Here is a 26,970-nt window from a genome sequence, read left to right as displayed (position 1 = left end):
CCAGGCGCCAAGTCAATGAAAACCTTCCATTCCCAATCCCGCATACAACATGTATGCCAGCGATCCTAAAACGGATTAGGGAAAGGTTTACTTTGGCTTTGCCGCATGTAGCGCAATTAAAAAACTTAAAGTGCGAGCTCCAGCAAAGCAGCAGGAACCAGCAATAATAAACTTGTGGGGCAAAAGATGAAACTTTAGCCCCGGACATGCCCCTTCCCACGGACCATGACAGTGACAAGCTGTCTCGCCATCGACCTGGTCTTTGCACTCGGTCCTCCTCTAGCCCATGAGAGAAACCAACCAACCAGGCCAGCAAGCCACTCCCTACCATTCCCAGGCATCACTAAGACTTATTAGAAACTTATAAATTCGAAAATGATCAGACCAACTTGAGTCTGTCCATTATTGTTTTTTTTTTATCTTTAAATTGCTTAAATTTTTACACAAATAACGTCCATAATCGCATATTTGACGTCATTAGAGCGTAGCGGGCACCAGAGAGAAGGAAGGAGGCAACAATTAGGATTAGAACTCTTTGTAACGCCCACCAAAAATGTCCAATCTGCAGAGGCGTAACGAATATAGAGAGAATTAACGCTTGCTGGCCGCTGATAAGGTATAGCTATCTTATCAATATGCATAGATATAGCCGACCGCAATGGGTTAGAGACACAATTACAATCACAACCACACAGATGTTGAACAGCTAAGCAAACTTTCACTCTCAGGAAGTGCAGGCAGCTTGCTATGAGAACCAAAATCAAAGAGTTCTTGAACTACTTTGGCCTTTGACCTGGCCAAACAAACCAAGCCCCGCCCCAGAACCCACAGAATAACAGAGCCAGCCAACGAAAACCAACAAAAAAATATCCACTCAAATGGCAAACATTCAACAGGCATTCAGACTGGGGCTTTTCCCAGCCATAACAAATTCTGTCTTTATTTGGATCCATTAGTGTTTAAATGTCTGGGATTAGGTTGAAGCTTTGGACGGGGAAATCTCAAGCCAAAGGCTGATGCGATTACTTATCAAATTGGATTTCATCGGCCTCCTCTCCCTCGCGGCTGTGACTCCTGTTGAAGACTTTAAGTGGAAGAAAAATTTCAAATTTATTTGTACTCAATTCTGCAATTGCCTTTGTATCTTATCTGCTCTCTCTTAGATATCCCTCAAATAGTTCGTTGCTATAGATCCTTCGTTAAATAATTGCAGTCAAACAAGTCCCAAAAATCAGAATATTTCACTAAACCATTTCTGTTCTTACCTTTTGCTCACCGTCTATTCGGCAATTATTTTCACTTAATTTCTGGTTTGCTTTCAATTGATTCCAATTGGTTTTTATATATTTTTGTCCCTGTTATCGAACATTTCCTCACGCACAGCACAGGTAAACACAACCTTACATCGATATCGTTTGTGGATTTTCGATTCAAGATCCGATTTATATATCTCAAATGTGTATATATTTTTAAATGAATCTCTTTTGGGTTTGCTGCACAAGACACCGTTCCAGCGGAAAACAAAAACAGGGAATCAGAATCAGCGAACCGCTCGCCGTCGAAGTAGTGCAGATACAGAGCTTGCAAGCAAAACTGCTTGCCACAACGACAGGATAGCCAATGCTAGACGATGCGCCATTCAATGCTTCCATATGTTAGCAATTTCTGGCACGGGCACGGAAAGCTCCGCTATTTCGGATCCAGCCTTCGGGTTGAATCGGTTCGGTTCGGTTCGGTTCGGTTATGTCCTCTTATCAGTGGGTGGCGATGGCTGATAACGAGCTGGGCAGTAACTAGCAGGGTATGCCGAAGGATACATTAACTGTAACCACAGCTTTGTTTTCTTTCTTCTCATAGCTTAAAGGGGGGTTGAAGCTGGAAGGTACAAATCAAAGGGACTTCTGGGGAAAGTGTATCTCAGCTTATAATTGTGGCGAGGTGGGGACTCTAAAGCTTTTAAAGTTCATTTTGCCTCAAGCTGCCCTGGGGTGCAGAATATTCTTTGAGCCCCGGCATAAAAATCCCTCTGGCACTTGGTATTTGCGCCTCAACCTGTTCAACTGGTGGCTGCAGCTTAATCGGCATTAGGAAATGAGAACAGCTGCAGCCAATTTTGCCCCTTGACATATTGAAATGCCTTTGATTCTGTCCTGTCCTTGCATGTTTGTAGTTCGATAATTCCGATATTTTTAAGAACACGCAATGTTAACTTGTATTTTATTTTAGATTACGAATTAAATTCTGAGCTGTCCATTGACTTCACTCATATAAGGCACACTCCTCAGCATATACATACTTATGTCTGTGGAGAACATTCTCAATAAATCAACAGAAAAGCCTTCAAGTGCAAATAGGTCTTGGTTTAATAAACTTATAGGAGAGAACTTATAAAGTCAAACGCAGGACACAACTAAATATAAATGACTGGAGGTTTTGTCAGCCAATAAAAAATACTGGGACACGGATTAGGGCTACGCTTACGGCTACTGTTTTGGTACATCTACGAATAACATTTACAGACGTGATTACATTTCTAAGTAGGGGCGTGGAGCAAAGGGACATGGCATCCTTAAAGTAGGTTTCAACAGCTTAAAACTTAATTTCGGGAAATGGTACAGGCAATACAAACTATAATGGGTCTCCTTGCGATGATTGAATATTGAATGTCTTATGATATGGCTTCACTTAAAACCTAAGGCCTCCGGTTGAGCATGGTTGACAGGACTGGGCTCGAGTTGGCCCAGATCACAGAGCCTTTAATGATGCCGCGCATGCGCGCGCTTTGGCTTCTGCATGGTAGGCCAGTCCAGCCTGGCCAGCGATGGCAGACTGCTTTCGTTGGTGTGGTTCTTGGACAGTGAAGAGGCTGGCTCCTGGAGAGTGTAGTCCGGAGACAGCACTATTGGCTGCAGGGGAGAGATGGGCGCATAGCCGAGGCGTCCCGAAAGGTTGTTATTGGTGGGTAGATTCGAGTTGGGCACAGGCAGTGGAGATTGGGGAGGCAAGTTTCTGAAATGAAAGCTGCGATTAGTTGTCGTTCATTAGGAATATGTGAATCTTAAGGAGGGTGAGTTCGAGCCAATTGAAAGTGGGATTGAGTCTAACTACATTGGTGACGAGGTCAAGTTCTAGGTAAGAATTTCTCGTTTTAAGTATATGCAAGTGAGTCAGAGTAAAGTGCTTCGTTTAAGGAGCAGACCTTGTGGCAACCTATTTCTTGGCTGAATCGCCCTTGCTTAGCTTTACTTTCATATTGACCGTCACCAGGGGCATCTTAGAGCTTAGGGGAACGAGAGAATGTAATCAATGTTGATTATGATCAGGCTTTTTTATATACAGCGGATTAGTTTGGGTATTTACTAGCGGGTCTCACCTCTGCTGGGTTATGGTGAACACGGACTTGCTCACAATTCGCTTCCCAGTGTGCCAGATGCGTCCAATGTATTTGATGCGTTGTATGGCAATTATGGCTAGGGCCACAGTCCTGTTAAATGTGAATAATGTGCTCAAGTTAGAAAGGCATCGATAAATGAGTTAATGTTTGACATGACTTACTTGAACTTCTTTTTGGAATTTCGCTGCGGTGCGGCCCCGGCCATGGCCTGCAGGGCAAGCTGTTCACTGGCCTGGTATCCCTCTAGGGTGAGCTTCAGGTATCTTTTCTGATAGACCAACGCCTTACGATGCGACTCCACGCGGAGGTAGCGACCGAGCAGCTGACGGCAGCGCTCCTCAAGCTCTCCAACATTGCCACTGCCCGACCCTCCCAGCTCCTCGCACTTCTTCTGCAGGGCAATCCGCTCCCCCACCAGATACTGCACCGTCTCGGCCATCTGACGGTTCTCCTGGGTGTTCTCCGCCAGCAGTGTATTGATCTCCTTCATCTTTTGGAGGAACTGCGCCGGCACGGTGTCGTCCGTGCTGTGAGCGAGCCGATCGTTAGCTTGCGCCAGGGCCTCGGCCAGTTTGGCCTCTCGATGACCGGATCGACTCACGTCGAAGCGCAGGTGGGTGACCTTCTGGTCAAGGCAGTCCCGCTCGGCCTCCGCGGCCAACACTTTTGCCTTAAGCTCGTGAATTTCTGCGTGCAAATTGACGTTCTCCTGGTGCTGCCGTGTGCGTGTGTTGGCCCTGCGAGTCTCCGCCTCCTGCAGCGTCACCAGCCTCGCCTCGAGACTCTGAATCTCGCTAGCTTGTAGTGTAAGGCGCTCGTTGAAGTGCTCTAGCTCCACTTCGGCCGACTCCTTGTCGCGTGCCAGCTTCTCCATCTCTTGCTTTAGACGCTCGCAGTAGGCCACACGTTCCTGCAACTCTTTCTCGTAGCGCTGTCGCTCCCGCTCGCTGCTACGCTGTGCATCGGCCGATCGCTCCCGCTCCCGCTCGTTCTGAGCCGCCAATAGCTTGATCTCACTGCGCAGGCGCTCGCCCAGCTCCGATTCGAAGTCGGCACGTGGCGATTTGCGGGGCGAGTCGCCCGGCGACTTCAAGAGCAGAGAACTGTTGCGACGACTCTCGGCCCGTTGGAGGGAGGTCAGTTGCGTCTGGAGACGCTCACAGCGCTCGCGCTCCTGATCCAGCTGCTTGTGCAACTCGTCCTCGGCATCGAGAGCAGTCTCCAAACGCTTTCGCATGGCTTCGATGATGACGACGTCCTGCTCTTGAATGTCTTGCGAGTGCTGCTTCTCGCCCAGTAGCTCCTTGCTTAAGGCCTCACATTGGTCACGCTCCACAGCCAACTGGGCCTTGAAGGCCTCCAGCTGGTTCAGCAATTCCCGTTCGCCGGTGAAGTTCTCGTCGTCCGTTCCATTGCCAGTGCCTGGGGAGTGCTCCTCCTCCGTTTGAACCTCCTTTTGCTGCTGCTTCTTGTCCAGATTGTTCTCTTCCTCGCTCTCGATGGCCTTGAGGATGTTTGAGTCCAGCTGGGCCGAGTAGTTCAGCTCCTTCTCCACCTGCTGTGCAATCTCATCCACGGAGTATTGCTTGGAGCTATTTTCGCTATTCTTCAGACGCTCCAAGTCCCGTTCCAGCGTCTGAACTTGGAGCTCCAGTTCCGCACACCGCATGAGGGCAGCCTGCAGCTGCTCCGCCTTCTTCTTGACCTCGCTGTTGAGCGCCTCAAGCTCTCGCTTTCGAGCAGCCGCAGCATCCTCGCACTGATAGTGCGCCGCACTCACGCAGTTGAGCTCCATGCGGAGGTTCTGCCTCTCGGCAGCCTCCTGGGCAGCCGTCTCCAGAATCCTTGTCTCAAGGGACTCGATACGCAGTCGATACTTTTCCTCGCTCTCCTCATGACCTCGCAGAGTCTTCTCGTGCCGGCTCAACTGCTCCTTTTCCTGCTGGAGCTGCTTTCGTAGATCAGTCATCTTCTCTTCCAATTCGGCCTGCTGCTGCTCCTTCTGCCGCTCCAGTTCCGTTAGCTTCTTTCTCAACTGTTGGACATCCGCTGGGCTAATGGGCTTCGGCATTTCCGGGGTCTGCATCAGCAAACTGGGCGTCTTCAGCTTTGAGTCCTCTGTCAAATTGGAAAAGTTAATCTGTCTCGGCACCAGACCAGGTGTTAGACCATCGCTACTCTGGGCCGTGACGCCCATGGCCTGGAAGTAGTGAGGATGCTCGAACGTGTTGATCGGATAAGGTGCCGCAAAGCCACTGAGATCATCGGTGCGCTTGTACGTGAGATTGGCCACCGCCTCCTTGGAGGTTTCCTGCAAGAAAGCACGTGTTTTAATCAAATTTAAGTGGGTAAAATTTAAGGGTAAGGGTAAGAGTAAGGGTAAGGCACTCACCATTGTCTGATGCAGGAAGCCGCCCGCACCGTCGCTCAACTGCAGCGGAGCATTAAGACTGAGCATGGCTGCTCGACGCTCCACATCCGGCTCGGGGAACTCGGTAATCGATCCGATGTCGCTGAGAGTTCGTGCACTCAGCTTGGCACTGGCTTCCTGTTTTTCAGCCGGGCCCGCTGCTGGCGACGAAATCTGACTGGCATCCCCTTGAGCCACTCGCAATTCCTTTTCCTTGGCCTCCAGCTGGTCGCGCAGGAGATCGATCTCATCGTTCTTGTCCGCAAGCATGGTCTCCATCAGATCCGGCACCGCCAATCGATTGATCATCTCTGTGCGTATCTTCTCCTTCAGCTTGCTGATCTCCTCACCCTTCCTTTGCAGCTCGACCTGGAGACGTTCCACCATGGTGCGGTCTGGCTTGGTGCGCACCGTTAGCTCTGCCTCCAGGCGTGTTATCTCCTCCTTGCTGCGTTGTAGTTGCTGTCGCATGGTGGCCATCTGCTTGTCCCTGGCCGCCAGCTGCTCGTTGTGATTCTTCACCTCTCCCTGGAGCTCATGGACGCGTGTGCTGAGGTCAGAGGTGCCAGCGCGATGCAGTTGCTCGGCCCTTTGTCGCTGCTCCTCTAGTCGCGTGTGCAGTGTGGATATCTTTTGGGTCTGCTCATCGATGCGGCTCTGCAGGGAATCCCGCTCATGTTGGAGTTCCTATACATTTGGACAAAAGTCATCAATTAGTTAGATCTCGTTGCAGCTCTCTTTGGGTGGGTGTCGTGTCTGCAGCGGTCAATGACCGACCATTTGACCGTTCCCCCAATCTGCATTTAACCCTTTCAATCATGCATATGTATCTTTGCCATGCACAGTGGTTTGTATCTTGGCAAAAAAATTTTCAAGGAATATTTTGAATTTTATGAAAAAAACTTAAAAAGTTGAAACCGGTTATATATGTAATATACTAATACATACATACTTATGTAAGCATAATGATATCAAAATATCATCTTATTTGCATATAAATAATAGTTTTTAGTACTAGATATCGGACTATCGTCAGAATTATGTATAGCAGTTCGTATACAGTTCGGTCCACTGTGCTCAGTATCTGTATCTCTTGCCTTTGCACTTGTTGTATCTTGTGGCTGCTGATGCTGTTGTTTACTCGCTCTGCTGCACTGGCTCGTATTTTTATGCGGGTTCCTACGCAGCTTCCCAAACACAAACAACCATCCCGCCTATCTCGCTCTCTGTCTTTCTTTCTTGTTCTCTATCCAGCGGGATGCGTTCCGTTGCATAAATAAATTTATTCAATTGCGCTCACTTCGGTGCACTGCCCCTAGGGTAATGGAGATGTGGCAGGTGCAACTGGTGCCAAATGATTTGATTTACATTCGGCTTAGAAGAGGCGCTACTCATATCAGGGAATGGTCCGGAGAGGGGGAATATTATTGAGACGAACGGGAATGGCGTCTATTTTTGAAGTGGAACAGCCCGGGCATAAGCAAAGGAGCCAGGAGACGGCTATTTGTGACACAGCGTGTTCCAATTTGCGACCACATCTGCCATAAATCATAGAAAAATCAGAATTTAACTAGAATCTCGAATGAGCAAAATGAGCGAAACATTATAAGTTTGTCACACAACAAATAAAATTAGTTATTATTGTTTATTTGTTGTTATGGTTTGCAGCAGGAAACGTCATTGAACAATGAACCGTGTCAGAATTCATCAAATAAATAATGTACGAGTATACAAATATGTATAAACATTCTTGAAAACACATCAATTGTCGGGGCCACTTGTCGCAGACACACACACACAGTCACTGGGGGGACGGACTCTCAACAGCCCGAGGAACCTTGATGAGATATCAAGAGGCCACAAACTTTAAAAAACTCACTCGCAACGGACCAAAGATGGGAGGCGTTTTCGGGCCGTGAAACATTTCAGGAACCAGTCCAGCACACGATTTCTTGGATTAAATTAAATACTAGGTATTCTGGGACAAAACACTAAGCACGTTTTCCACATTTTTGTTTCATTTTCCCCTTCTTTATTTGTTGTAAATATTTTATATTTCCTTTCAATTATATTCGCGGACAAATTTCGTCAAAGCATACGGAACCAAAGATAAAGAAAAAACACGACCGATCCGTTTGAGTTTCGTTTTGCTTCAAAAAAGCTTGATGGTTGCGTTCAATCTCGATCGAGTCGACACTGTTAATGTTAAATGGGCTGTTAATGTAGATGTTAAGTACTGCTGCCAAATTTCTTCAGAAAAAAAGCTATATTTAAATTTTAAAAACGGAAAAATGTTCAGATAAAAGCCCAAATAACATAGTTAACGGTTCTTCCATTTTTTATAGTATGGTTATATTTAATATGTTTTTCAATATCTTACATATGGTTTTAACGAACTATGCAATTCTGGAAAGCTGATAAATGCAACTATATATTCGATATGAATACTTTGCAACACGTTGAAGGTAAGGAACACTTTGCAGCTAACCGTCTGCGTAATATTAAGTTTGAAATGCAAAATTAACCATTATATTGCATTATTATTTTTATATGTTCAAATTCTTTATGAGTTTTATTACCATTGAAGCTCAGTATTGGTATAGAGATAGGGGTTTGCACTAAACTAGTGGTGGTATTGGCAGGTATCGCTACAAAATAATGACGAACTTTTTCATACTTTCATAATCGGTGGCAATATTAAAAAAACGTGGAAACACGGTCAAGAAATTTACAAAAATATCTAGAATTCCCGCTTCCGTCAATACGCAAATTTTTCACAAAAAACGCCAGATCTGACGGGAAAAAAGCGAAATCGGCAGCCCTGATGTTAAATAAATAGTAAATTCTAACCCGAACGCTAGATGGCGTGGAAGTATGTAATTATTTTAACATTTTGTAACAAAAAATCGGTAGGTGGCGCGCCACATCATTCCTCCATGCCGTTAAATTTGGTTTTGATTGAGGTTACATTTTCAAAAATATTTAGCCCCAAATACAAATGGTTCGCTTAGATTATAAGAAATAATCGTATTCAAGGACAGGCTTCCAAGCCTTCACACAATGCACAATGCTTTATACAATGAAATCCATCAGATCAACGTTTACTCACCACACAGCCGGAACGCATCTGCTGCAATTGCATCTCCAGGTCGCGGATGCGCTTAATGGCGGCCTCTTCGACGCGCGTGTGTCTATCCAGCTTTTCGGTGACCCGCTGCACACCCTCAACGGTCAGAGAGGGATGCGAGGGCGAGCCCGCCGCGGTCTGTGGCCTACTCCCGCCGCCATGAACGGAGACGTCTTCGGTGACACTAAGGCTGGCCGAGTTGGAGGTGGTGTTTGAGTTGTGCAGCGATTCCAGGACCTTTGTCTTCTGCTCCAGTGTGGTTTCAATGTCCCGCAGCTTCTCAGCCACCTGCACGAGGACAAGGCTCTGTTCTGCAGACGGTCTGCCCTGCTGCAGCTTCTCTTCCAGCAGCTGAATCCGCGCCTGATAGCCCTCGCCGATATCCGTCTTGAGGCTGTGCACCTCCTGATGCAGGGCATCGTTGGCCCGCATCTGGAGGCTGACATAGTCCTCCAGCTGTTTGGTCTTCTCGTCCAGCACGTGCTCGTTGAGTGCCTTAGTCTGCACTTGGGTCTCCAGCTCCGAGATGATCTCGCGCAGCACAAAGATTTTGTCAATGGATGCCTTCAGCTCAACCTCGAACTTATCCCTCTTGGCGTTCGACTGGCTCAGCTGTAGGTTGACCGCCCGCAGTTGACCCTCCAATTGTGCGTACTGTGTGGAGGGTGTATGGGAAAGGAACCCCAGGATTAGTACAGATTCATAAAAACAACTCGTACTTTGTGTGGTGTGATATGGTGAAATAGGGCGAACTGTGATGAGGGTGTCCGGGTGCGTTTCCATATTAGTGACAACTTACATGCTTTTTCTTTCTGAACTTCAACTATTTATTGCGGGTGCGGAGTGGGTTAGTGGGGAAAGGGTGCACAATTAGTTTAAATAGGAATTAGGAGTGAAATTTGCTGATTACATGCATGCGAAACAATAATTAGATAGAGAATACACACAGAAACATTTAACAAAACTTCTATGACTTCCATACAAAATCGACTCGCACATGGAAATGGTAACATATTCCACTAAAGGTAACATCTGATTGAATGGATCCGACTCGCACACACTTGAATATACATACATATGGTTAGTGTACATTTAGTTACATACATATGTATGTATATACCTCCGGGGGTCTATAAATATGTCGGCAGATGCTTACGAAAATATCTCTTGTATATACGTTAGATGGTGCCCTTGATTTAATTTCAATGGCCCCAGAGGGACTCGCATACTCGGATTATGTAAAATATTTAATGGAATTTGGATGATTTTTGTTAATGTTTCTTTGCGTAATTGATTCAGTTAATAAAAATGTTCTTGGGGAAGGCATGCTAACAGAACTTAAACGTATTTCTATATCTAAACTTGTATCCAAAACTTAAACTAAATAATAATCCGAACATGAAAGAATAGAATGAAAAATAGAATACAGTCAGATAGATAAAGGCAGAGAAATGGACTGTGTGTAAACCAAGGCATATCAAACGAAAACTATAACGGAAAACAGACTTTATTTAAACCAAGCCCAAAATCAATCAATTGAGATCTTAGCGATCGTAGATAGTGGACAGGACTCACCTCCTCGGAGGCATTGGCATAGGAGCTACATTCCTTCTCCTTATCGCGCAATTGCGCCTTCAGTCGCTCGATTTCGCGCTGGAACTCGTCGCGTTCCTGTTCGCGCTCAGCGGCCTGATCCTCCAGGAATCGGCGCGTATCCTTCAGCTGCTTGTCAGCGGTATCGATCTGTTTGTGTGTCAGTGGAGGGGTTGTAACATGGGCTCTGATTGGGTAATAACCTGGCTTACAAACTAATCGACTGTTTCAAGTGTACTTTTCATGCGTTTAGCTCTCACAAAAACGGGATACATGGATGCGAAAACGATATCCATCTGCAGATCCTGACACGAAGACTCACCTGTGACTGGAGATCTTCTCGATCCTTCTTGCCGCACTCCACCACCTTGTCGCCCTCGCGGCAGAAGTCCTCGATCATGTGCAGGAGCATGACAGTGGCATTACCCGAGTCACGCGTCTGCTCCAGTTGCTGCTGTTGGCTGCAAGGTGACGAGGAGAGCAGGTGACGGGCCCGGTCCTGCAATGCCGTAAAGCTGGCCGACGACTGGTCCAGACCCTGCTCCTGTAGGCTCTTCATCGGCCCCAAGCCGTAGCCCTCGTTGTAGTCCGTGTGGTTCAGCGAGTTCAGCTGCGAAAGTTGATCCCGCAGCGCCTGAAGCTCATGTCCCAGCTCTGCATTGCGATCGATGGTGTTGCTCAACTGCTGCTGCAACTTCTGGCGATCAGTTTCCGACTTGATCAGGCGGTTCTTCAGCTCCACCAGTTGGAAGGACAGCTCGGAGGCGTTGCCCGCGTGCTGCTGCAGATCGGGCGGCAGGGAGGTGTGCGTCTTTCCACCCTCCGAGCTGCTGTTCTTCCGCCGATTGGCCACGCCCAGCTGCTGATCATTGAGGGAGTTGGTACGCACAAACTTGGAGAGCACAGCAGAAACTTGCTGCTGCACAGCAGCCGTTGTCTTAAGCCCGTCCTCCGCCTCGCAGCACAGCTCGTGCTCCTGCTTCTCCGGCTCGTCCAGGGAATCGTTGTGCTCCCGTTGCTTGTGCAGGTCCTCGGACAGATGCAGCAGATAGGTGGCCTCTGATTTCAGCCGCTCCAAACAGTCGGTCAGGTCGAAGTCCTCGCTGTTGTCTTCGTTGCTCTTGCTATTAATGAACTGCACCAGACTGGGATCCTCCACAACCTCCAGCAGACTGTGCACATCCGGGACCAGACGCAGGGGCCGCGTATTGTTCAGGGAGCTGCTCAGCGTCTGCTCCAACTCTTCGCCGGCGTCCTGACTGCGACTCTGACTGTGATTGTGACTGTGGAGCAGCAGACGTTGCACTTCCTCAGACAGCGTGGCATTTAGATCCTCCTCACAATTGGCCACGCACTTGGCCAGCCGGCAGAGCACGCTCCGGAAGCTCTTCGACAGCTCCCGGAGGCCATCACGCTCATTAATCACCTGCTCTAGGTCACGGCTCGAGTCGAAGGTCAAGTGGCGTTTATTCTTGCGATTCAGCTGTTTCTCGTACTCCAGTTTCAGGCGCGACATCTGCAGGGGATCCCCCAATCGGAAATGAATTAGTACGGAAGTCTTATAAGAGAGGAACTGCCTGCCGCATTCTCGACTTACCTCATCGGCATGTCTGATATTCAGCTGAGTGATCTCCAGTTGACTTTTAGCCGTAAATTTCTCCCGCAGCAAGATCAGCTCCTTGGGCCAATGCTGATCGTCCACAGCGTTCTCAGACAGCAGGTTCTGCAAGTGCAATGTGTGTATATGGAATGCATGAGATTTGTTTATTATTCGCTGGAGAAGTCTGTGTAAAGTCTGTTGCAACTTGCAACAGTCGGTTGCACATGGAACAGAGAAAAGAACAGGGTAGCTTTCAAGGAAACTCTGTCTGCCTTTCACCAAAGCATAAATATTTATGGGTTTCATCCAAAATATTTACACTTTATTTACATTTTCATTTTCCCTTTCCATTTCCCTTTCTGGACATCGACACATCAGAGAGTGTCGATTGAGGGTGGAGACAGAAACAGAGCCCAAAGCACCACAGCACCACAGACAGATACATAAATCTTAATAAAATCCTCCACATCCGACAGTCAGAGAAGCGGATGAGTGGAGAGGATGGCTTATTTTTAGATGGTGTTACTGTTACTCCCTCTGTGCCCCTTTCCATCCAATGAATCAGCCATTAAAAACCGCATTGAATACAATTAAATAGTGCTCAGAGATAACGATTCAAAAGCCCTCTCTCTCTCTCTCTCTCTCTCTCTCGCGGGGGTCGCGACCTCTGCAGATAACGAGTTTTCTTTGTTTTCAATATTTTCCAATATTTACAATTGTTTTGACCGTACAGTGCGCTTCACAATCACAATCCTATTTAAGTGAACCAAAACAAATAATACAAATAAGAGTTATCCTGCACTTTGAGATCAATATTTTTGGTATATATGTAAGTACATAGTACTACTCGTATATCTGAAACGCCCTGCCTGCTTGTTTCTCTAAAATTCATCCCAAAAGGAGGGTAAGCTAACGGGGGTCACAGTTTTTCCGCACTGGGAAATGCAATTTTCATTTTATTTTCGTCACTTGCATATCAGCGTTTCATGTGCTCGTGCACATACATACATATGTACACATGTATGCACAGTAGTGTACACTGTACATATGTATGTGTTTGGTGCAATGCTAAAATATATATTTTTAGATTTTCGCACAACTAGAATCGACGAAAAATCTCCAAACGAGCGGAGGGTAGAAGTCTCTTGGCTAATCCAAAACAGAAATGATTTGTTCAGGGAGAAGGAACCAACTCCTCTTCTAATTGTCCATATTGAGTAGCAAGGCCAGCAGACTATAGGCCTGATTGATGACCTGCAATGGAAAATCAAAGTATTGCATAAACCAAAGCTGTCCATGGACCCGATACCCTCCTAGAGCTCTATTTACTTTAGTGAACATCGGCAGCCCCACATTAAAGAAGCCGCCGGCCCGCAGGGACATGGGCCGATTCAGATAGATCATAAACATCAAGATCTGGCGACGCAGACGCGGTGAAACGTCTGGCCAGGCGGAACTGTAGAGGGCATCAGTCAACTTATCGGCGGAGTGGGTGACCTCGTTGCCATAGATGCTGGGCAAGAGGATTTGCATGACCATCGCGAACAAGTATTGAACCATGGCCGCAAACTTTCCCAGGTCCTGCATGACTGGAGTCTGAAAGGAGAGTGTCACTGGGGGACTAGATACTCCTATGCAGACCCTGGCGGACTCACCATCTGCATGCTGTAGATGGTGCAACAGATGATCAGGGAACTGACCAGTATCTGAAACAACGTGCTCTTCGAAATGCAACTCTCAATGTCGATCGCCTGCTGTTTGAGCCGATGATGGAGGCAGACCAGCTCCAAGAACTCGGCGCAGAGCTGCTCCTCTCCCTGCTGGAGGCCACTGGGATGCAGTGCAGCCAGCCGCTGACCCAGCATGCGCAGGCAGAGCGACAGATGCAGCATTAGATACCAGTTCACCAAATCCATGGTTATGTTGCACACGCATAAAAATGGAAGCGCCACCACCTGATATATATAGGCAAACCAGAACGACACGGGCTGCTGCCAGTCGAAGGGGGTCCACATCCAGAACGGCAGCCTGTTGGGTACAGCGAACAGACACGGGATGACGACCACAGGGACGACGCCCAGGCTACACATCATATAGAAGCACACAACGCGGCTGAAGCGCAGGTGTTCGATGCGCCACATGTCTACCTCTTGCAACGTCTTCAGCCGAAAGCGGTCCTCGCTGCTCCACTCGGTGAGGATGCGCTGCGCAATGTGAGCATAGCTCCAGTTATTCAGCACCTTTAGGGCCAGGGCCGTCATGGTCAGAGAGATGAGCAAAACATCCACCGTGTGCTCCATATCGGTGCTCAGTATAGCCTCCACCCACATCAGCACGGTCAAGAGTACGGTGAGGCCGCCATGCAGAAGATAACCCTGCCAGTTGGTCCAGCCACGCTGCGGCCTCGGTCCTCCAGTGGTGGGCCAGAGCCGAAACCTGCCGAGTATGCGGAGCAGAAACCGCACTGGACGAATTTGGTCGAGATCCATGGACAAGTTTAAACTTTGATTGATCCATTGAATGGCGAAACACCCCGTTATATATGCACGTGCTAATTGATTTGGTTAATTGCTTAATCGAAGGGGCGGTCCTGGATCCTTGACTTTTTCAATTAAAAGTCGCTTAGCAAATTCTCGACTAATATGAAAATCGATACTCGTATCAGATATTAAACGATGCTATCTGGTGCCTTTGGTCCTAAATATAAACCACAAAGATTCCGGAGGAAATCAAATTTGAGCCTTAAACAAAAATAAACTGCAAGGCAGGGAAGCGATTGCAGCTGGAATGGGACCACTTCTTCTTGGTTTTCTTTTCTTGTCGTAAGGGCAACGACTTCTCTGCTCTTTTGGGGAATATACAAATATGTACATATGTATATACTCGTACATACATACATACATATCTTTGACAACGTGCAGTCTAGTTGTTTTTGTTTAAACAGAATTTAATTTTGTACGAATCGGAATGATGTTTAGTCTGGGGAATCTCAATCACTTATGTATGCACTTTTCTCACTTTGTATCCTTACCTTGCTGACTTTTATGAACGATTTATATCGATTGCTTTAATTTTCTGCAATCTGCAAACCACCGTTAGTTTTTGAATTTTAAACAGTCACACAATTTTCCAAAGAATAATCACGATACAAACAACTTAATTAGGATGTTTGTGCAGCACATATATACATATGTACATATGTATGTTTTTAGCACTGATTTGCCTATTTTCATTCCGCAAAACCACTTGAAGATCTCTTTTATTTACGCCGTGAATGATATGATTCTTTCTCGCAATCTTTCGCTATATGTACATATATGTATGTAAATTCCAATGAATCAAGAACCGACAATAACGGACACGCACGCACGCGTTGAAATAACGGAATAAAATGAGCGGGCAAAAATGAGACCATCCATTTTTAAACAGAAAGAGAGAAGGCCAGAGAGAGGCGTTCTCCGATCGTTCTCTCCCTGGTGTATACATATGTATGCATAAGTGCATGTGTACATATTTGGGCGTGTATGGGTGTGTTGGTATGAGCATGTTGAAGTAAATTCAAATTTATGAGCGTTAATTTCAAACGGGGTTTAAGCATCCAAAATAACAACTGCATGCACTCTTCCTTTGAGGGGCGTGTGGTTTGCACCACTCTCTCCTCTCCCTTTTCAATTGCTGATCCAACAATTAATTAATGCCAAAGGGACACAATTTCCGTTCATGATATTAGCTCTGTTTCCAGCCCTGATTAAAGTAGTGTGAAATGGATGATGTGACAGGGAGCCAATCACATTTGGCGCGCTCTTCTTAAACTATATGTACATACATTCATATATATGAGTGTTGCGTTGTGTTGGTTGAAACTTTAAATAATTGTCAAAGAATGGCTGCGAAATTTTGTTGGCAAACAGACAAACAGAAAGATATGTAGCTGCCCCCATCTTTTGACAGCATAAGTGGGGCAGGAAATATTTTTGAACATAAGCGGTTCTGTATGGGAGGGGGTCTGGTATACTTGTACATTCGTACATTCATATCGTACATAGTATCCCTCTGCCTAAACAGTCTTTGACCTTCGTCTATGTTATTTTTTTCCAGAAAAAGAACAACAGCCAAAATGTCTGTGACAATCGCTGTCTATTGGAAGCTCTCTTTCTCTCTCTCATTAAGTAAGTCGACATGTGGCCGCCATATTTAGTGAGAACAAGAGACACAACATTCAGAGAGAAAGGGAGTGAATGATGGGGATCTGCTGGAAGGATTGCCCCGTACATGTCAACGTTCCCATTGGGATCATTGACTGACTGCTGACTTCTGACTGGGCCTTAAAATAGAACACATCCCAGGTATGAAAGTGCAGGCTGATTTAATGCTACATATAGTAATGATGCAAAGTGATGCCACAGGCACAAGTCCTAAGTTGAAATCCAAAGTTCTTTTGGCAACCGTTAGTCGCAGCATGATTTTCACGCTGCTCCGCCACGGAAAACGCGTTTCTTCTTCATTTCGCTTTGGTTCTTGTTTTGGCTGCTTGACAAGATTTCGCACGTTTTTCATTTAAGATCGCGCGCGCATTTGTTAAAAATAAAGCGATACATTTTGCATGGGGAACGTGAGATGTGAATCACACACACAGAGCCTTCAGTGAAGTGTCGGGGAAAATGCAAGCCGTGCCGAGTCATGCCATGCCATGCCGTGCCATGCCATGCACTCACCTGTATTTGCTGCTCCAGTTCGTTGGCTATATCCTGGCGGGCTAACGCCAGTTGCTCCTGCAATCGCCGTTCGTACTCCTCGATAATGCGCTGGATAACCTGAGACTCGTTGTTAAAGTTCAGCTCATCCTCGTCAATGATGATGAGCGAGATGTTGGGTACCGCTGTCGGCGAACCCTCCTCCTCTGCCGCTCCCTCATCAGGGCAGGTACGAGGCGGAGATTCGGGAGCAGGCTGCGCATCGGCGGGTTAGTTGTTGTTTTCAATATATCGTGTGGATGCAGGTAGTTACAATTGGAGTGGTTTAGTGGTTTATTTTATTGGATTATAAACGAAATAGAGAACAAGAATGGACATGCAGTTAGCAGAGTTAGAAAAATCAGGATTAGTGCGAATACTTTCTGAATGCGTCAGTCAGCGTGAAAATGGATCGTTACCTTATAGTCGTCGTCTCCCTGGCGGCGCTCGTAAAACTTAATGCGGTCACTCATCTTTCGCACCTGCTGCTCGTGGGCGCGTTTCATCTCCTGCATGTGCGTCTGATAGAATATCTTTAGCTCGGCTATGTCCTGAGATTGCTGGAATAGGAAGTTGGGGAAATCTTTTCAAGATGCTAGATAAACCGGTTAATACGGATAATTACGAGCATATGTTCCATTTTAGGATTATCCAATTAACATTAAATCAAGGACCTTGTCGATATTTGTGTATATTTTTGATATCGATCTTCAAAGAGCTGCTGTACGCCCTCAAAGTACACTATATACATAAGTATTAAGTTTTCACAAGCTAACAGAAATTGTCTAAATAAATTGATTTCGCTAAAGTTAAAGACACGTACAGTAAAATAAAATTAGTGTTTTGCTTGTTTAAGCAACTGAATACTAATTTCTTCATTCTGGCTATAATTATGATCCGATCTGATTCAGATTCGGCAATCTGGTAGATATGGCCATTCTTTACGATACTGCGTTTTAGTTTTATCGTATCTTCAAAATTGTGCCTGGCACAGATTTTCGTCCTTTGCGGGGCGGCAGTGTGATATCTCATGAGTCTGGAAACAAAATTTGGTTGCTCTAGCTCATATAGAGTCTGAGATCTTGACGCTCATCAAGACGGACAGACGGACGGACGAATAGACGGGCGGACAGACGGACATGGCTATATCGACTCAGCTATTGATGCTGATCAAGAATATTTATACTTTATGGGGACGGAAACGTTTCCTTCTCTGCGTTCTTTTACCACAAATACAATATACCCCTTAACTCTTTTTGAGTTCGGGTATAAAAACGTCATTTAAGAAACACTATTGAAAGACCATGCGAGCAAGTGTGCTGAACACCATCATCGGATTCATATTCTAGTAAATTGGAGACACCTACGAGTGGGAGCCATGCTGCATCCGCAAATTCATGATACACTAATGACGAACTAATATTCTCAACAAAACGGAGCACCGCAGCCGCTGGTTCGGAGTGGCCTCCTCAATTCTGCTCAGAATTATTGAGAGTTATGCAATCTTGAAATACCAAAGGTCTAGGTGTAGACTCTAGATGCATAAAGATGAATATTTATCTAAAATCCGCATTTAATCACGTCTATTTAATATTTTCTTTACTTGAGCGCTTAACTATAGAATATGGCAATAATCAATAACTATTACCGACCGGTTAGAATGGGCACACTTACCTCCCTGTTAGGCAGTCCTGGACTCCTGCACTCCCCCAGGGAATCCAGTCCGCAGGGAGTCATTTGCCTGTGACTGGGACTCAGCAAGAGCTCAGCCCGTTTGCGCTTGCGCGGCGATGTCTCCTTGGAAGAGGTAGCCACGGCCACGGCCCCGGCCTCCTCTGGCAGTTGATCCACCTCGGAGCACTCCGAAGAGCTGTCACCAGCCAGGTGTTGGGATTTGTGTGAGAAGACATCGTCGGAGAACTGTTTCTCGAGGTCGGCACACTTGTGTTCAAAGTACTTGCGCAGCTCCTCCACCTCCTTAGCGTGTGTGGCCTGCTGGGACTGCTGATTTCTCTGCTTCTCGCTCTCCCACTGATCGCGAGCAATCTTCAATTCCTGAGAACATTGCTCGCGGACTAGGCTCAACTGCTGGCCGAGGTAGTCGTCGAACTTGCGCTGGACCATTAGAAAGAGCCGCTGTTCGTGCGGCAGGAGGTAGGTCTGGAATTGTTCGATTTGCTTGGTGAACGCCGGCGTCCACTCAGGCTGAAGGGGTTGGATGCCAAGATCATCGAGGGGATGAAGTGAAACCTGTCGCTCCTTGGAGCTGCGCGATCCTCGCTCCTCGTTGTCGGTAAGAAAGTGACGATCCAGGTCATCGTCGCTCTCGCTGATCAGATCCATGGATATCTCCGAAATGCGCTGGCCGGCATTGCATTCCTGATCAGGCCACACGGCACTCGAGCGCTTAACTGCATCAATGGCTTCGTGAAGCTGTCTGCGCAGATTCTGCACCTCGCCTCCCAGCCGATCTGCGTCCGCCTGGAGCTCTCCGCGAACGTTCATCGAGTGCTGCAGTGATTCGGTCAGCTTGGCAATCATCTCGTCCCTGCGGGACACCTCCAGATACATGTCCAGCGTCTGTGGGAATTATGGGAGCACTTAATAGGTACAGGTCTATTAGCTTGAAAGGATCGCTTACCGGGCCACCGAACTCCTCCTGCAGGGTTCGGTACTCCGTGGAGTTGGTCATCAGGGAGCAGGAGTCTCGAGCAGAGGCTGGCCCCGCACTGTTTTCCCGGCGAACCGCCTCCATCTGCAGATTCAGCGAGGCCAGGCAGTTGTCCTTCGTCTCGAGCTGGGTGTGCAGCTCCTGCACCTTGGCCTCCAGCTGCTTGAGCATGTTCAAGCTCACCAAGTTGGAATGGCTGCCTTGTGCTGCCTTGGCCGCCTGCTGCAGCAGTGTTTTGGATTCATCGAGGGATAGGGATGATGGGTCCGGCTCCTGCTCCTGCTCCGGCTCATCCTCGATAGTGGTGCTGAGGGAGAGCAGCCGCTCGCTCTCCTCGGTGATGTCCTCAAGCACATCTTTGCTGAACTCCGACAGGGGCACACGCTCCATTTGCTTGAGCTCCGCATTGCTGCTAGAGCTGCTATTCATTTGTCCGTCCGCCTCTGTAGGTGAAAGTTTGACTCCATTGTCGTTGAGGAATTGCTGATTCATGGCCATCAGGCGCAGTTTCATCAGCTGCAGGGAACTTTCCTCATTATCGTCATCCCCATCGTCGCAGTCCACTTCCAGCATGGTCAATTCGAGTGGCTCTGGTTGGAGGTACAGTGTGGTCAAAGCTTTGGCTGCCTTGTTCTCCATAACACGAGGCTCCTGGAGCATTGGCAGTATGAGCGTTTCCACTTTGGCTGTGGGTCTGACCGCATCCTGTTCCGTCTCATTCTGCGTCTCTGACACTTCCTGCTCCTGCTCCTGCTCCTCATCTAAATCTGTTATCTGATCCAATTTCTGCGATGTGTTGGCCGTCTCCTCGGCTTCGTAGGTCACCTCGATGGACTCGTTGGTGGCCACGATTTCCTTCATAGAATGATCCTGCTCATCGGTTAGCTGAGGCTCCTCCCCCACCTGCGTCTCTGGTGCAGCACTTACACTCACACTGGCCTCGGTTCTCTCCTCGTCTCTAGCCTGTGCCGGCTCCTCGGCAAGTTCGGAGACATCATCGGTGGTGCTCTGATTGCTCAGGCTCTGGTCCACGACTTCTTGTTCTTCTTCATCTACGTCTTCATGGCGGGAGTGCGCTAGTTTCGGCTGCTCCAGCGGCAGACTTATGTCAAAATCATCATCATTCGAGGAGGAAAAACTAACCTCAACTTGGGAACCATCGGGATGTTCATTGTCGGCTTCGCTCTCATCGTCTAGCGTAAGAAAATGCTGAGCCAACATTCCACCCGAGAGCTGGGAATCATCTATGCGAAACTCTTCCCCATCCACATCTGCATCTGCATCCGCACCCGCATCCCCTTCCTCATCTCCATCCTGCTCGTCATCATTGTTGCTGCTCAAACTTTTGGCACTTGGTTTCTCCTTTCGTCTGCCGTATGCAGCCGCCTCTGACAGGGATTGGGATTCAACGTGGGAGCTCAGTTGCTCCTCCACCTCACTGATCTCGATGGCCTCTTCGATGTCCTCCTCAATGCTGCTGCTTGTAGTGGTCGTCGTCGTTGTTGTGGTGGTAGCTCCTGCCACCTCTGCAGTACTTGTTGCTGTGGCCGTGGCTGTCGTTGTAGTTGTTGTTGGCGTTGTCTGTTGCTCAGCCATCTCAATGGTCATGGAACTGGTGGGCGGCTCAATACTAAACGAGGACACGGTCTGGTCTTCCTCCGTGAGACTGAGATTGTTTTGCCGCCTCAACAGTTCCGCAGTGTCCGTTGATGTGACAGCGTACGGGGTGCTGCTGGAGCTGCTGGGGGTCGCTGTCAAGCTGCTCCTCGAGATTATGTAAGTGTGCGTGGAGTCGTTATCGTTGTCAGAGTCACATGCGTTCTCGGCCTCGTTATCAGCCTTGCTGGCAGCATGTTGCAATTGCTCTGTGGATTGCGACTGGGCCTCTTCGGCTGCTGGCCTATTCAGTTGCTTCTCGAAATGAAAATTTAGCGTTGGTATGAACTCAACTTCCACATTTGTGGCCGCTTCCCCTCGGTTTTGTAGCTTCTGCTTCTTTCCAGTCACGCGTGATGTTGCTCCAGATGTTGCTGGGGATGTTGATGTTGCTGGCAACTCTTCGGCTGCCTCGATTGCCTTGTAGCTGACGCTGCCGCTGTGCGTGCGCAGCAATGATGTGATCTGCAATGGAAATCATCGGGAATAATGAAAATTGATCAGCAAGGAACGCGCTTGCGCTTTTGGGGTCGAGTCTCGAAATACCCTGTCAGATCGATCGCTTCCACAAGAGCAATAACTAAGATACGGCTGGGAGTTCTCCATTTATAACTTAATAAGTGATCGGAAAAAAACGGACAAGTGCACAACCTTTAGAGTTTATAGAGCCAGAAGCTATTATTACTCGTCTTTTAATATCTTAGCTAATGAACAATAACAAATGGGCTTTGTGTTCGCATAGAGTGCCACAGGTTTGAGGCAAGCACGCTTCTGTTGCCATCCATTTCATGTTCATTTTTTCTAGATTTTAATTCCACCTAATGATGTCACCCAGTTGTCGACGTCCGAGACGCATTGTCGGGATTTTTTGGTTTCGGGGTCTGCCATCATGTCTGTGGCACACTAAACTTGGGTGAATGGCACTAGCAAACCGCATCTAATAATGTGAACAAATAATGGGATATAATATATACAGACGATACAACGATCTCAAGCCCCTGCCAATCTCCACTTGACCCGTATCTCAAGTGTGTATCAGCAGTGATGGAGGGGGAGGGGGAGCCTGCCCACGCTACTTTTGGTTTGATGGATTGCAGCTGTGCTTCGCTCTGCTCTGCTGCTGGCATCTCCCTTATTATATTATAATTAGAAAAATTGGAAACATTTGTATGCTTGCCAATAGAGCTGCAATAGAGAAGCTCCCAGCGAGAAGTTGCATATGGTTGATTTAGTTATATTTAGACCTGCCCGCAATACTTAATTAAAAAACAAGATTCTGTCCACTTGAGTGATCTATGGGGGCAGGGACACGGGCAGGGGCAGAGGCAGAGGCAGGGAAGGTGTTTGTTCGAAACGTGGGCCACACATGGGTAGGCATCCGTTCTCGAATGGTGTGTGGAAATATTGAGGCATTTTCCAATTACATTTTACAGCTGGAAATCTTGAGATCGTTTGTTTAAAATACTCGTATCTACACACAACATACATATGTACAAACATATGTACATATGTATATCAATGCATCAAGGCAATGCAAATGCATTATTTTTCACATTACGCATACGCTATGTGGGTCAGGGCGCAACGCTTGACAAACTCTTAGGACTTGAGTATTCTATGAAAATATGCTGCCAAAGACTGCCAACAGTCGGCTTACTAGCCCACAAAACAAACCAGTTTGAACGTCCTTGAACTTGTCGGAACAGAGACAACCCAAGCAGGAAGTTCCAGCCCTAAACTGCCATTCCATCATAACGCATATCAGGATAACAATTTACCCTTATAGTCATGGCAACGGGCTCGCCATGGGACAGGGAAAAACTCTCGTTTTCCTGCTTTCAAATTTCAATTTGTTGCTATAGTTTGGTCCTTCTTTTGGGCTGTTGTTTGGGTGTGACACACATTCCAGGTCCCAGGTGGAGCGTCTGAGGATTTTGCACTTTGCCAACTAATAACAACAATGCCACCACACCCTTTATCAAGGCGGATGAGGACCTAGCCCAACTTTCCCGCTAATGGTGCTTCTGGCTTTGATTTCTCTGTAAGATATTTTTTATGGACATTCTATATTGGCACGCATATTACGCAAATAATGATTAAATTAACGATTCGCGACGCGTTAAGGTGACAATGAAATATTGTTTCGATTTTGGGAAATGAGAAGAGGTATTAGCCATTTCCAAGTAAGAAATTATATAAATTCTGGAATATGAACTGCACAATATGTATTAAATGGGGGAAAATTGGCAACTAAAGGAAACAGCACGAATTCGGGTTTTTATTTATTTTTTACGATATGTATGTATTTCACACAATATTTCCACACTCCCCACTGTAGCTCACTAGCTGAGGGGTTTTCATTGGTTGCATTGCCACACGGAGGCGGCCCGCCCCGAGATGCTAAAGATCACTTATCCACAAACACTCACATGCAATTTTCCCATTTTGATGTTCGCCTCTCAGTCAATTCGATTCAATGATGAAGTTATCTCAATAAAATACAATTTAGAGTCACTTAAAAAAGTCCATCCACCATGGCAATGCTCTTATGTGTCACATTGTGCGAAAGTTCGCTTTGCAAATTTATTCAAACTCATTTTTACATATAGTATTTTTACAACTCTCCACTGGCACTGGTACTGGTACTGACACAGGCACCACACTTTTATCTTTTTCTCGGAGAAGCGACGGAAACGTCGCGACCGCCTGCAGTGCAAGTTCTTTTATAAATAAAGCGCCGTGCGCTCTGCCCAAAGAGGCATTCAATTGAAATTCGTCAGTCAATCCGTAAGAAATCAAAAGGAAAACACTGTAAAAGAGAGGCGAGGCCCCAGAGAGCAACCGAAACCGACAGAGAGAGAGAGAGAGCGAACAAATTTGCAACGTGGTTCCAAGCGGTTCCGTGCACCGTTTGCGCGCTCCCATTTTTTATTTATAAACAACATTTATATGTGGAGTATTGGCGCTGGCATTTGTCGTGTTTTTGGGTAACATTTGTTGCCATCGTGAGATAGGCGTCGAGTAGATAAGCCGAAGAATAGAATAACTATGCAATTGATAACGGATAAAACGAACCTCATCGGTAGTGGTGGATCGGCCTGTGCTGCCGTTAAATACCATAAGGATTGAGATTTTGAAATTCTTTAAGGTATGGCAAACGGTTTAATTGAATTAAATTTGAACTTTATTACTGATACACCAATAAGAATATAGATGACTATATTTTATATAGATATGGACGTATATATTTTTTTAAGCTGTGATTTCGTAAATATAACAAGGCACTATGTCGTTTAGCAAACTTACATTTTTTTGCGATCACCATATTAAAGACGATAAGTTAAAAGAAATTGCCCAAAAACTAAAAAAAAAACGAGAAAGAACGTGTGAGTCGCTTCTGGGGACGCGACTCTACTTATACCCGTACTCAGTCAGCATATACATTTTTAAGCATATAATTATTTAGAATTAAAAAAAAAAAAAATTTTACATTTTACATTTTTTTGCTACAACTGCTATCTACATCTACATATACAATGTCTATTCTACAACTAACATGTAGATTGTACATGATCCATTCATATTCTACATCTCCTCCGCTCGGGGTTGCTCGCGCACTGAACGCGGCAGAGTGTGCGAGCGAGAAGGAAAATGAGTTGAATTGTCGTGGGCGGGAGGGGGAGGGGAAGCAACTGAAAATTAATTTCTTCATTCTGGCTATAATTATGATCCGATCTGATTCAGATTCAGATCTGGTGGATATGGGCATTCTCTACGATACTGCGTTTTTAGTTTCATCGTATCTTTATAATTGTGCCTGCCACAGATTTTCGTCTTTTGTGGGGGGCGGAAGAGGGCGGAAGGAGGCGGAAGGAGGCGGAAGGAGGCGGAAGGAGGCGGAAGGAGGCGGAAGGAGGCGGGGCGAAATGTTGAAATACACTCGGCTATTGATGCTGATCAAGAATATATATACTTGATGGGGTCGGAAATGATTCCATCACTGCGTTGCACACATTCACTTTTACCACAAATCTAATATACCCCTTAACTCTTTTTGAGTGCGGGTATACAAAATTTAAACTTTTATTTAAATATTTAATTTATTTATTATCATTAAGCTAAACAGTTTTCGAAAATATAAATTTGTTGAAATCATTTTTTCAGCTAAATACAATTTTGCCCACTGTGCGGTTATTCGAAAGTTCAAAGGCGCATTCAATTTCGATTTATTCTGTAAACAGACAGACTAAGACGACTCCACGCTGTGCTTGCTTGTGGACTGTATGTAACGCATTGTGGAACCCACTCGGTAGCGCGAATGATGAATGCGTTTGGATCTTCATGGGGGTCATGCCCGTACCCAAAGGCTTTCCATACTTTTACAATGTGGACATGTGTGGTCTTACCCAGTCATATAGAGTATATAGATTCATAGCGATCTGCCTTGAGCCAAATATTTGACAGCCTATTCCTCGTATTCCCGTGCCCACATGGGCAAACTTGACCGCTTTTATTGGGTCTCGGTTGACACTTGCGACTGTCAGTTAGGCATATTTCGGTTCCCTCTAAGATGTGCGCCAAGTGGGATGCATTTTCTTGTTGATTGTTTCGTTGACTCTGCTTTCTTCTGAATAATTTCTGGTTGATTTACTTTTAAACACACTTATACGGGGGCACACGTACACTAAATATGTTGCAGGTTATGTTGTAAATTTTTTTTACGTAAAATTTCAAATTATTTCAGGTTTGATTTCTCTAAACTATAACACAACACACTTAGGGGAACTAGCTACGGTAGTTGGTTTAGTTAACTTAGACAAACATTTCCCGGTTATGAGTGAAGTTATTCACATATTCCAGAGACCGGAATTGAAAAGAGGACAGTGCACCCGATCAGAACAGTTGCACGTAATCGCTCGCGGGTCCAATGCAACTGACGAGTCGATCCCCCAAAAAAGACTCTTTTATTTTTGGGTCTCGGGGGAGAGAGCTCTTGGGCGCTGCAGCTCACTGAAGCGCAACATGAAATTGTTTAAAAATAATCAATCGTAAACAAAAACTGAACACTTTGCAGAGAACTATGGGTCGTTGCGATTCGAAAGAGAACTTCTACTAAAGAGAAAGTCACATGGAAAGAGAGGTAAGAAAGATAAAATGAGGCAAGTTCTATCGCCTGTTCTAAAAATAGGTTTTAAGCAGAGGTTTGGGATCCATGGAAACAGTGGATAAGGAAATGGGATTTTGAAGTGAGAGTGGATCTATGAGAATTGCATTGCTGAAGCAAGAAAGGATGACTAAAGATAATCCCTATCCCCCATGCGAAAGTAAACACATAACTACCTTTATTACAATGTATAAAAACCCAAGGATATTATCTCCAGATATTGTTACATATGGGCAAAACAAAAACTTTCCCAGCTTTTTTTTGCGTTTCAATAGCCATATGCTTAGTGCAAAATGATGGGGCTCACCGAATTTTAGTTTTAATAATAACGTACGAACGTACGAACAGCAGACCATTCGGCGGATATGCCCATATATGTACTGTAACATGTAAAGTTGCAACAACTGGAATGACGCACAATAATTAACGTTTTACTTGAGCAGACGTTTTACTAATTATAAACTACTTTTACTGTTCATCAGCTACTGTGTAAGGAGAATAGAGAAATGCATGTAAATATTCTATTAACAGTATACTCCCCAAGCTCAAAATACATGTACATGTGCACAATTACTCATGTAAGAGACAACTCAATTCTCATATAGTTTTAATATAAAATATT

At 46.1% G+C, this 26,970-nt stretch overlaps 3 protein-coding genes across 16 annotated transcripts in view; all 3 read right to left on the bottom strand.

The window, feature by feature from the left end:
• Positions 1–1,624, bottom strand: part of LOC111066760 (synaptotagmin-5) — a 39,704-nt gene extending 38,080 nt beyond the window's left edge. Inside the window, exon 1 of one of the 2 annotated variants that reach the window (XM_022355600.2) lies at positions 1,266–1,624. The gene's annotated coding sequence lies outside the window, so the exon portion shown is untranslated. The remainder of the gene's footprint in view (positions 1–1,265) is intronic. The other variant, XM_022355601.2, reaches the window with a different exon arrangement.
• A 722-nt stretch (positions 1,625–2,346) lies between these two features.
• LOC111066792 (A-kinase anchor protein 9) lies at positions 2,347–26,105 on the bottom strand. Of its 12 annotated transcripts, none has more exons than XM_022355646.2 (14): positions 25,591–26,104; positions 19,499–21,649; positions 18,532–19,437; positions 17,277–17,417; positions 16,840–17,073; positions 12,122–12,247; positions 10,847–12,040; positions 10,507–10,674; positions 9,731–9,754; positions 8,914–9,585; positions 5,787–6,491; positions 3,556–5,705; positions 3,374–3,484; positions 2,347–3,009 (listed from the first exon to the last, which is right to left on the bottom strand). In XM_022355646.2, exons 1-14 carry the CDS (start codon positions 25,615–25,617, stop codon positions 2,757–2,759), a joined length of 8,862 nt encoding a protein of 2,953 aa, XP_022211338.2. In that variant the 5' UTR covers positions 25,618–26,104; the 3' UTR covers positions 2,347–2,756. The 12 variants fall into 12 exon arrangements, with proteins under 12 accessions (XP_022211338.2, XP_022211339.2, XP_022211340.2 ...); XM_022355647.2 differs by lacking the exon at positions 25,591–26,104 and adding an exon at positions 23,614–23,643; XM_022355652.2 differs by lacking the exon at positions 2,347–3,009 and adding an exon at positions 3,043–3,280 and having other exon boundaries at positions 25,591–26,105.
• LOC111066795 (putative odorant receptor 71a) lies at positions 12,917–14,955 on the bottom strand. Of its 2 annotated transcripts, XM_022355667.2 has the most exons (3): positions 13,780–14,955; positions 13,454–13,720; positions 12,917–13,378 (listed from the first exon to the last, which is right to left on the bottom strand). In XM_022355667.2, exons 1-3 carry the CDS (start codon positions 14,611–14,613, stop codon positions 13,325–13,327), a joined length of 1,155 nt encoding a protein of 384 aa, XP_022211359.2. In that variant the 5' UTR covers positions 14,614–14,955; the 3' UTR covers positions 12,917–13,324. The 2 variants fall into 2 exon arrangements, with proteins under 2 accessions (XP_022211359.2, XP_022211358.2); XM_022355666.2 differs by having other exon boundaries at positions 12,917–13,720.
• Positions 26,106–26,970: the final 865 nt, after the last annotated feature.

This window comes from Drosophila obscura, unplaced genomic scaffold, assembly GCF_018151105.1.
Source record: "Drosophila obscura isolate BZ-5 IFL unplaced genomic scaffold, ASM1815110v1 contig_189, whole genome shotgun sequence".
NCBI lineage: Eukaryota > Metazoa > Arthropoda > Insecta > Diptera > Drosophilidae > Drosophila > Drosophila obscura.
This window is presented reverse-complemented; position numbering and strand designations above follow the sequence as displayed.

Bases quoted from the DNA above. Each gene is read 5' to 3' on its own strand.
- LOC111066795 (XM_022355666.2), bottom strand. From the start codon at position 14,613: ATGGATCTCGACCAAATTCGTCCAGTGCGGTTTCTGCTCCGCATACTC. The intron at 13,721-13,779 runs GTGAGTCCGCCA...CTCTCCTTTCAG, and splicing joins CCATCTACAGCATGCAGATG to ACTCCAGTCATGCAGGACCT.
- LOC111066792 (XM_022355646.2), bottom strand. From the start codon at position 25,617: ATGAATCTATATACTCTATATGACTGG. The intron at 12,041-12,121 runs GTAAGTCGAGAA...GATCCCCTGCAG, and splicing joins ATATCAGACATGCCGATGAG to ATGTCGCGCCTGAAACTGGA. The intron at 10,675-10,846 runs GTGAGTCTTCGT...ACACACAAACAG, and splicing joins GAGAAGATCTCCAGTCACAG to ATCGATACCGCTGACAAGCA.